The sequence below is a fragment of the Phodopus roborovskii genome, unplaced genomic scaffold, assembly GCF_943737965.1.
Source record: "Phodopus roborovskii unplaced genomic scaffold, PHOROB, whole genome shotgun sequence".
NCBI classification, from domain to species: Eukaryota; Metazoa; Chordata; class Mammalia; order Rodentia; family Cricetidae; genus Phodopus; species Phodopus roborovskii.
This window is the reverse complement of record NW_026126525.1, coordinates 10,223,189-10,234,535: the sequence shown is the minus strand read 5'-3', so window position 1 is coordinate 10,234,535 and position 11,347 is coordinate 10,223,189. Positions and strand designations below refer to the sequence as shown.

The 11,347-nt window shown below is 42.2% G+C and overlaps 1 protein-coding gene across 1 annotated transcript; it reads left to right on the top strand.

The window, feature by feature from the left end:
• Positions 1–245: 245 nt before the first annotated feature.
• Cxcl13 (C-X-C motif chemokine ligand 13) lies at positions 246–5,552 on the top strand. Its single transcript, XM_051198316.1, has 4 exons — positions 246–395; positions 1,963–2,095; positions 4,478–4,558; positions 4,781–5,552. The coding sequence occupies exons 1-4, from the start codon at positions 335–337 to the stop codon at positions 4,839–4,841; spliced, it is 336 nt and encodes a 111-aa protein (XP_051054273.1). The 5' UTR covers positions 246–334; the 3' UTR covers positions 4,842–5,552.
• Positions 5,553–11,347: the final 5,795 nt, after the last annotated feature.

The window sequence follows — 11,347 nt, the reverse complement described above, 5'->3', positions numbered from 1 at the left end:
TGGTGGGGTATCTCCAAACTGGTACCATTCTCCTGTGTTTTCCATCCTCAAATCTCCACAGCATCTCTGACATTTTTAATCTGCATTTTCAAGAAATACTCTGCTATACTAACAGTGCTCTAGGGCAAAGTCATAAATTTTGCAAGATGAATTTCTTTTTCTGTAAAGGCAAACTCAGCAGTCTTCGGGGGATCTGAAAACGGACGGTGCAGCTGACCTACTGGAGACAGAGGCAGTGGGAGGGGCCCTCACTGGTATAAATAAATAAGAGTCTGGAGCTGGGAACCCACGGCTTGGACTCAGAGTTGAAGGTTGAACTCCACCTCCAGGCAGAATGAGGCTCAGCACTGCAGCCCTGCTCTTCCTGCTGGCTGGATGCTTCTCTCCAGGCCACGGTGAGAACTTTCACTTATGATTTCACTAGGCTTTGAACAGAAATGGTCCTTACCATTTCTTCTCCAATTAAAACTGGGAAGGAAGTCTTACAAAAGCGGGGAAAATGCTCAGCTGCTTCTAGATTTTGAAGTGTGAGATGCTCAGGGATTTAACTCCTTAAAAATGGAAGCTTCCTTTATTTATAGAAAGAGGAGATCCTGGACAATGAGTGTTCAGGGGACTTGTGTTGAGTACATGCATTGTTAGGCTGTCAGCTCGTCCTCCTACAGGAAGACTTCCTTGCATGGTTCTTCTCGGCTCTGCCTCTTAATGCCTCTCCTTGCCAAACCTTGGTCTCTCAGTCCAACATTCCCAGTACACTTGCACGTGGTAAGGTCTGACACTCTAAATAATGCAGAGGCAAGAGGCTGACTTCAGCCTGGATGGGACAGCTGTCTGAGTGAATGGATCAATTCCTAACTGAAGTGACAAGATGTGTATACAGCTGAAGGGATGGAAGTGTGGTCAGAAAGAACATGGGTTTGCAGGACAGATAAAACATGGGTTTGCAGGACAGACAATTTCACTTAAGATGTGCAAGCCCTCCCACCCCCATTTTTACTCTTCACATACTGTTTTCACTCTCATTTCTTTCCTGTCACAGGAAGCTTTCTTGCTGCTGGTAAGCCTCTAGGAAATGCTCTGCTCTTAGCATCAGTAGAGTTTGTGTGTAATACTACCTCAGTGGCAGTCTAATTATTGTTCCCTTGTTCAGTCCACAAAAGTGTAAATGCCTTGGGAACTTGACACTTTTACTTATACAAAGGATTTGCTAAATATCATTTGTTTGTTTTGTTTTGGGAGACAAGGTCTCTGTAAGCAGCTTTGAACTTATAAATATCATCCTTTGTCAGCCTCTCAAATGCTTGGATTACATGAAAAAAAAACAAAACCAGACTTCATGAAAATGCATGAGATGAATTATCAATAAAATGTTTATAACTAGTAAGTAATGTGGTTGAAGCCAGTCTCGAATTGTTATTATTGACTTTCATTTGGTAATAATTTATGTCTAAAACCAAGAACCAGGATATTGAACATAAATGAAGCATCCTCCATGTGTTTTCTGAGGTGGAGAGGTGGGGAGGGTGGAGGAGTATGCTAAAAGAAAGGACAGTGAGAAAGAGAAATACTTAAGGTATCCACCAGTCTCCAGCAGGATCCTGAACTCTGCTTTTGTGTTGGGAGTGGAGATCAGTTGATTTCACATCACATTAGTTGTAACATACTTGTATGTCCCTGAAGCATCAGTTGTCATATCACCTGAATGCCAACATAATGCTACCAGGACAGTCAATGAATGTTACAATTTTGAAAAGCTAAGTCCACTGCAATTAAGTGGTAGAGAACATTTGAAAGCATGCAAGGCAAAGCAAGCAGAAATACATGAACTAAAAGCATATGCATCTGGAAGTGTTGGCTTGAAATGTTTGCCTCTTCAAATGTGTGATATAAAAGATTGATCATTCAGTTCTGCTTCTAAGTTATAGGTCCAATGGGTTGAAGTGACTGATTCTATGCTTACAGGTATCCTGGAGGCCAATTACACAAACTTAAAGTGTAGATGTTCGGGAATGATCTCAGGCGTTATCCATCCAAGCAACATAGAACGGATTCAAATCACATCTCGTGGGAATGGCTGCCCAAATGATGAAGTCCTGTAAGTTTCGAGAAAAAAGGAATTATGTCATCGCTCTCATTGAGTGAAAAACAGATGAAATATATCTGTAATTAGCAACAGTACGGTAGCAAGGTCTCAGAGAACAGTTTGATGTTGCTAAGTATCTGAGGTTAATAATGAGAATTTGTGATATTTAAGGACTTGTTTTTCAGTCCTCAACTGTAACCATTGTTCACTCATTTTATTTCTCAAGCTGTTCCATCGAGGTCTGACTGTTGTGTTACAGAGGCTGAAAGTGAGCATTAAGGTTAACTCACTGAGGCATCAGTAGGCTAACGTGCTTGCCGCACCCATAGTCAGGGATAGAGTCAGGACTCGCTCTTCTGCACAGCCCTGCAGGATACTTACACAGAGCCTCCTCGTTCTCCATGCTGGAACCTCACTTTTACTGGCAGCTCTTCCCACAGTTACCCTTGCCCTCCCTCTCCCTCCCCTGCTTCTTTCCCTCCCCCTCGTTCATCTCTGTGGACAGTGCAATGGAGGGGATACAACACCTCACAGATCTCAGACCAGCCTTCTCCCTTTGCGCCACACTCCCAGCCATCAAGGACTTCCTCCAGCTTTGGAACGTCTGTAAGCAGCTATGTTTGTTTGTCCAACTTTGAAACAAATGCTTCATAGCTGGAGCCAGGAGTGTTTGACTTGCAAAGTAGAAAAACAGCTTATCAAAAAATGTGTGAAACTTTTTCACTATAATGGCATGATACTTTTATCAATGTCTTCACCAGTGAGAGTTGTAACTAAGCCACAGTTACTTCCCTCAAGCTCTACAGTAAAGTCTAGCCATGGGGCCTAATGGAAGGACAAAGAAGGAGCTCTTACCTTTTGGCTGCATTCTCCCTTGAGTCAATGCTCTCACCTTTCAATCAAGGGAAGTAACACACCCTGATTGTCTTTACTTGCCTAACACCAATTGTTTGGAAATAATGAAAGTTTTGGTACATATTAGCATTTTTGAACATTAGACAGATATAGAATTGAAAGCTGCAAGTTATTGTGAGAAATCCACTAGTCAGCAATGAAAATACCAGGTGGCATAAATCTGTTTTGTCATTTTGACTCTAAAACCAACCTGGCAGATGCTGCTTTGAGGATCCACTTGTTGCATGGCTTCTAACTTCTCCAAGATTCACCTAAAGAGATAGAAATTCATACTTAGAGTGGATGGCTCATTGTTCTTTGTTGGATTATAGCTAAGATGCCTGATACATCAAGAAACTATATTTTGCTTAACGTCACACAAATTAGTGTTGAAAGTCTCCTGGTTTTCTATTGCTTGTGAGTCCTTAGTTTTCCTTTGCAGGGAGAAAATGCAACGCCATGTCTGAAGTTTGATAACTATTGAGGTCATAACTCCTGGAGAGTGGTTGCTAAAAGTGTGGGTTCTGGAGTCAGACAACCTTTACAGTAACTCAAGTAATTCTACAGCATTGCACATTTGCAGTACAATCTTGAACTCTCTGAGCATCGCACTCATCAGATGGAGAGAAAGGAAACATGTGACCTTTTGAGCTTCATGTATGGCACACAGTGAGGATAACATTTGACAAACATTGGCCATTCCTTATGAGAGATGGCATTGTTGTTGATTAATTTCTTAAATTAGGAAAAACCTTGCCAGTATGGCTTGGGGAAAAGTCACTGAGACCGGCCAGCTTTAAAGCTTCTTCCATGTTAAGTAGTTTGGAAAGAACAACGCCCAAATTCCCAAATATTGTCTATAAATGTTTGTTTTCATTTGAATGGACTTGGTTATATAAAATAAAATTTAAAAAAAACTTCTTCCATGTTAAAGTATATTCGAGTTTTTCAGATAAAACATTTTCAAAGCCATGTGTTGGCTGTGTATGCCTTTGATCCCTGTGAGTTTGAGGCCAGCCTGGTCTACAGAGCTAGTTCCATGACAGGCTCAAAACCAATACAGAAAAATCCTGTCTCGGAAAAAATAAATAAATAAACAACAACAACAAAAGATTTTTCAAGATATTTTCTAGTCTATTTTTTTTCTTCTGAGCTCAGTGGGCAAGACATTTGAATGATATTGGGGTATAAATTTAGAACTGACCGAACTTTGGAGTCGCTATTTGGTGCCTTCTCCAACTCATATAAAGATTATCAACACAACGGTTTCTTATGCATATGAGCTCCTGTTAACATTGGGTTCCACAAACCCCCCCCATATGGGTTCACATCAGGCCTCACACCACAAATCGCTTATTCCAGGTTCAAAACTACTTGCTCAAATTTCACTCTCCTAGGAATAATCATTTTCATAATCAACTTTCTTCATTTTTAAAAAAGATACAGGATGGAACAAAATGTACCACTGCTTCATTGTTATTTTTGTTTATTTCTCTCCAGGATCTGGACTAGGTCTAAGAAAGTCGTATGTGTGAATCCTCGAGCCAGATGGTTACAAATAGTCTTAAGAATTTTACGGGGGTGAGTGAACATACCAAGAGCTTTTCTAGCCAACCAAGTTGGGGAATACTACACAGTCAGGAAGAATGTGTAGGACAAATGTCTATTTTGCTATTACCATGTATTATTGGCTAGAACAGGGCTGACTCCATTTATTTCATGTCACCAAAGGAAAGTTCTGGTTTCTTGTGTGCACTCCTCTAAGTGTGACTTTTTTTTTTGTTTGTTTGTTTTTATTCACAGAAAATCTCTGTCTTCACCAGCCCCAGCTCCAGTGAGTAGGAAAAGGACTATCTCTACCTAAAGGCCCTATCCTCCCAAAGACACCTGCACCCTCTTTTGTTCCCTGCTCTGAATTCTAGCTGTGTTCTTAGTTGAAGAATTTCCAAGAAAAATTAACTTCCTTTTCCAAACAAACATGACTGTCTGTAACAAAAGCCCTGCAGGAGCTGAAAGGGTGAACCTGAGCGGCTGTGCATACTCAGCCTCCATTCTTGTTGTCTGAGGATGGGAGTTCAGTTACAACCCACTTGGCCTGTGTTTGGTAATAGACCTGTCGTGTAATGTAAAACTGTCCCTAGGTTGTAGAGGAATGGAAACTCATATGTTAAATGTGAACCTGTAGCTTGTATCAACAAGAAATGTATGGGTGTACTTCCATCTTTCACACCCTTAGGAAAAGCAGGCTTGAAAAATAAGTTTCCTGGGCAGCTGATGCAGTTCCAACCTAACACAATGCAGAGTGAAAGGTCTCTCGTGAAGAAAACAGTCCTTCTACTTTTAAAGGTTTCTTGTATACAATTTATTGTCTAAGATTAAAACCAGTAACATTGAAAGACCCTAGGCTTAAAATTCCAGGCTCTCCAGCAGTATACAAATGCACCGTGGCCCTGGCGGAGATATATATATACATCTCACATCTTTTACACAGACAAAAATACCAGTCTCTTGTATCAAATTCTTTAATGTTTCCTATTCATCTCATGTCATTCAATAAACTTAATCGAATACTTTGCTTATGACTAGTTCATTTTTTACAGACAAATTTCCCACAGTGAGATGCTCTTCAGCTGTCCCTAAGGAGACGTAAGGTTTCAATCATGTTCATTTTTTCTGCATATCAAAGCCCTTTACAGATGACCTCAAATTATGTCAGCCACGAGAGCAGTTATGTCTCTAAGGCCTCTTTCCTGAGGCATGCTAAATGTGATCTCCTCCAGACTTCAAACTCTTGCTCAAACCCGTTCTCACTGCCTGTTTACATGGGTTCCCTGAGTCTCAATGTTTTATTTGACAAAGTGTTGCATTGAGTTGACAGGCAGAGGACTTAAACACCATTCTTTCCCACCACTGCACTGAGGTCATAGCCTGACTGCCGCTTGGCCTTCCTCGGCTGCTTTGTGGTCTGTTCCCATCATATCTGGCTCACTCTTTCATTTATATCCACTCATTCATTCATTCGTTTGTTTATTTTTGTCAGGGTGGTGGTGTTTGGTTTTGTATGGGTTTGTGCATATGCTGTGTGGTGTGTGCATATGCTGTGTGGTGTGTGTGTGTGTGTGTGTGTGTGTGTGTGTGTGTGTGTGTGTGTGTGTGTGTATGTGTTCAACCCCCAAGATCATTCTTCGGGAGTCATCCATCCCATTTTTTTAGAAAGGGTCTCTCACTGACAAGGAGCTAGCTCATAAATAGGCTAGGCTAGTTGTCTCCATTTCCTCAGGAGAGGGATTATGTGTCTCTGGGGGTCTACACTCAGGTCCCCAGGCTTGTTCAGCAAGGCTTTACTCATTGAGCCAAGTCCTTCCCCACCCCTTTTTCATTTTAGGCTTCCTTCCTTCCTTCTTTCCTTCCTTCCTTTCTAATTTTTCTTTTTGAGACAGGATCTCAGTCTGTATCCTGGGCTATCCTGAAACTCACTATGTCTGCCAGGCTGTCCTTGAATCGCAGTGGTCTTCCTGCCTCGGCCACCCAGAGAACACAGGTGTGAGCCTCAGTGCCTGGCTTTCTCCTTTTATTTATTTTTAATAAGTATTTTCAGAAGGAATAAAAGATAGTTACAAATACTATATTCTCTGTCATCTATAATTTAGCATTATTATTACAGATATGCAAAGGAAATATATACTGTCTTCAAATTACTAATCAAGTGTGTGCTTTTTATACCTCAGCAGTTAGGGAACTGGGCTTGTTTTATTATGGCATATGGCTCAACAAATATTCAGGATCCTCAAACAATCAATGCTGCCATTTGTCATGAGACGGCTTTCTGTTAACCATCCTGCTATAGCCAGCAGAAATGGAACACAGTAAGGGGGCACCAGGAACCATCCCTGTGGTTTGGCACTACTATCTATGGGAGGCAGACATCATCAATAGACATAGAAACAGGTAGACATTCCTTGCCTTCGTCCATGTAACTAGTCAAAGACAAACCAGAATTTGAACCCAGGGTCACCAGACTCCTAAGTGGATGCCCTTCATCATCACAGTAGACTCGGAATACATTCAGATTTTTTTTTCTGACTTCAGTCCCCCTGCTTGCCCTCCTCTTCAAAGCCAGTCAAAGCCAGAGGACACTGCATGGTAGGAAGGATGAAAGGGGTCATGGGAAGGGGAAAGAGTACCTGACCCACCTGCCTAGACCTGGTTTATGTCTCTTGCTGACATAGGTGACTAGAGGTCTCCTTACACAGAAACTGTATGTAGAAATTATGCTTCCTAAAAACCCTGCAAGGTTATTAATTTAACAAACGAACTATATTCAGGATAAAAACACATGCTGTAGCCTCTTCGCATAAACCATATAAAGCAAATCCTCGTGTGTGGTATTTTGATGCTTTGTGTCATTCGAATTTATTCTTCACATGTAAGCCTTCCCTATATGCTCATAAATCACCTATAATTTCATTTAACAAACAACAAAAATACATTTTTCAATAAAAGACAGAAGGAGACTGACATCTTTTTCTTCTTCCTGGGCTTCAGTTACAGATCATCTCCTTCAAACAATACAACTCCAAAGTCCCCAGATCACCAACATAGCACTACTGACACACTTGGGTGTTCCTGTCCCACAGCCAACCCTCTTGTCCTCTCTCCTAAACAGTAAACTTGCTGATGTTGCCTTGCTCTAACTCAGGAAGAAATTCTTTTCAGTGGCAAGTCATGAATCCCAGCTCTAGTCCAGTGGAAGCGTCTGAAGTTCTGAGGGACTCCTCAACTGCGGAGCCTCAGCGCTGAACTCTCGAAGGCATGTGAGGCTGAGGGACTCAGGATGCACAGTCAGCAACACGGAGCTGCGCGCTCCCTACCACTGGTGACGTGACCATAGATCATGGTAATCTACTGTATATTGTTTTACAGCTAAAAGCATTTTGACTATTTTCACAAGGAAATGATAAATGCTTTAGGCAAGATGAACTTCTCTCCCGATTTAAGCCTCACACAGTGTATACATGGGGTTCCCTCAAAATATGTATGGTTTTTAAGCATCAACTGGAAAGGTTAAAAATAAAAGCTGCAGATTAGGGGAGGATGGAGCACCCTCTCTGTGTTGGAGAAGGATGGGTGACACATTGGTTGCTCATAGTTCAGTCCCACGGGGGGCCCTGGGCTGCTGGGGAGCAGTGAGGCCTGAAGGCTGTGGGTAAATGTGAAAAAGAGACTAAATGAGACACGTGCAAGGCCTGCTTTTCTAGAACGCCAGCACCCATTCCTCAGGGTATCCGTACCGTACCATTATGAGCACTCAGATGACTTAGAAGCAGGCTTGAGTCATAAGTAGCTGCAAGAGAACTTGTTAAGCCAATCAGTAGAGAGTCTGAGGGGAGCCTTGGAAGGGAGCAACTATAGATTGTTAAGACAGGGTTAGGCATTCATGACTGCATGCACACATGTACACCAGGTTAAGCAAAAGTCAAAGTAAGTAGAGCTGAAGGGAAAATACAAAGTAATGCTTACCAAAGCAAAGTGATTGCTCCAGGAGGCTAAGCCACAGGCCCAGCAGCACAACGATGTCCTAGCAGAATACAAGAAACCTGAAACAGACTGAGCTATGTGTTGACCCGCCCACCTCCAGAGCCCCAGGAGGAGAACAACCTCCTACTCTATCTGAAGGGCCTCCTCTTGAAACTGCTGTGTGGTTTCGCTTCCCTTGTCTTCTGTGTTCCCACACCTTTTTTTAGCACAGAAAGGTACTTTGCAGTAGTCCCAACCCAATGGGAAGTCTCAGGCATATTCCAGAATTCTCTTTTTCTGAGGCAGAGGAGCTAGAATTCAAGAACTACTGATATGAATAACATCCAAGAAAGCTGTTTCCCCTTCTAGGTCATTACGGTGCTGATAATACTTAGAAGACAATGTTCATCATTACTAAAACACGAGAGCCACCTGGGGAACTTGTTTTCTCTTATGTTGGGCTAATCAAATTATAGTCCAGATACACGAGAACTTCGTCATTAAGTTTCCTATCCCTATAACTTGGCTTTTCCAGGATGTCACACTGTTTAAGTCTTTTGCCTGACTTATTTTTCCTTTGTACACTGGTTTGGAGATACATCATGTTGTTGAACGGATTCCCGGTTTCTTTCTCATTGTTAATATTATTCTATGGAATGGATATACCACAACTGGCTTATTCATTCACCAGATGGTAGATACTTGAATTGCTTTCAGTGTGGGCTCTGATGAATGGAAGTGCCGACCATACACATACATAAGTCTTTGTACAAACATATTCTTGTTTCTGTCTGACAAAAGAGAAATTTGTTCCCCGTTAAGTACTTAGAAGTGGGATTTCTGTATCATGTGGGGTATGCATGTTTAACTTTGTACAAATCTGTTGTACTGTTCTCCATGGGCAGCACACTACCATGCAGTAGTGTTCCAGTGGCTTCATAACTTTGCCAACACCAGGTTTGAGGACTTGCTAGGATGAGTCACAGAAGTCAGGAAAGGGCTTTGCTTGTCACATCAGTCACTTCTGTGCCCCCATGTCAGAATCCCAGAGAGAACAACATGACAGGAAAGAATTATTTTGCCTCATGGTTTCAGGGGATCCCACCCATGGTTGATCAGCTCCAAGAGCTCGGGTAAAACATCCTGGCAATGGGAGGCTTTAAACTTCTGGCATTTAAATGACTTTCATAGTCTCAATTTATATTTCCCTAGAGCCACAGTTGCTGAGCAGGCTTTTACCTGCTTTGATATCTTTGATATTTACCTATTTACAGAAGAAATGAACCTTAAATCATTTCCCACCAAGTTAAGCTGTCAAAGGGAAAGTGACTGTGTGCATGAGTCTATTTGCAGATGTCTCTTATATTTCAGGCATCTATGTGTTTTTCCTCTTTCTGGCACTACAATAACTTTGATTGATGAAACTTAATGTAAGTCTCAAAATTCTATATCAGGAAACCTAAAGCTTTGTACTTCTGTTTTGGTTAACTCAAGCCTTATTTGCAAGCTCTCCCATAGAAAGCTTAGAGTGGTCAGGTTCTACCCCCAAAGAGGGTTGTGATTAGGATTGCATCACATTTGTGGGTCAGTGTGGGGAGAAGTAACATCTGGCTATTGAGTCTTCTAGTTTATGAACATGGTATTTCCCTCTACATGACTTTTCTGTAGTTTCTCTAGGTAATATTTCATAGGTGTTCAAACTTGCATCCTGCAGTGTCCCCAAAGCCAAACTATGAGCTGAAGCATACTTTGAATTCAGCCAGTATTTACCATCCATGCCATCTGAAAGATGGACAATCTGATGTGCTTTCTGTCCTAACTTTTACTGGCAATATTTCCCTGTCCTTTCTTATTTCAGAAAAGGGGCGACCAGGTCTCCACGTCTACTGAGAACCCTTCCCACCCCTGCCAATTCCTTCTGCGGCATTGCTCCTGGCACACTTCCCTCCACCCGCCCCCCCCCCCAAAGCAACCTCTTCCCCTGTATTCTAAATCACCTGCCCTCTACGATCTCAACTACCCTTGCTAAATAGTTGATTAGTTCTATCCCTACACTACTCAAACATATTCTAGTATCTTCTATCTCAAAACAGCAAGACATAAGAAGGCTTCTACCTGGCCGCTTTCTGGCTATCTTTGCCAGTGCCTTCTTTACTCCAAAGCCCTCTCCAATCCGGCTTCCTCCACACCACTTCCCCATCATGGCTGCCAGAAGGTCACTAAGGACCATTCATTTGGAAAGCAATCTAAACTGCTGCTGTTCCTATGACAATGCTGGTTGAGTTTAATGGTTTGCAACAAAAACATTTATCTCTTGTCCACTTGTCTTCAGGTCAACGACAGTTCAGCTGACTCTGCTGAATTTGACTTCGAGCCAGGCCTCTTGTTTAGAGGAAATCAAATGGTATTTAGCATGTATTTTTAATGATTTTTTAAAATTTAAATAAGAAACAATCTTGTTTTACATGTCAATCCCAGTTCCCTCTTTCTCCCCTCCTCCCCTGCCCCCCCACTGACCCCCTATCCTATTCCCTTTCTACTCCCCAGGGAGGGTGAGACCTTCCATGGGGAGTCTTCAAAGTCTGTCACATCATTTGGAGCAGGGCCCAGGCCCTCCCCCATGTGTCTAGGCTGAGGGAATATCCCTCTATGTGGAACAGGCTCCCAAAGTCCATTTGAACACTAGGGATAAATACTGATCCACTACCAGAGGCCCCATAGACTGCCCAGGCCTCCTAACTAACACCCATGTTCAGGGAATCTGGGTTGTTCCTATGCTGATTTCCCAGCTATCAGTGGGGGTCCATGAGTTCCCCTTTGTTTGAGTCAGCTGTTTCTGTGGGTTTCTCAAAT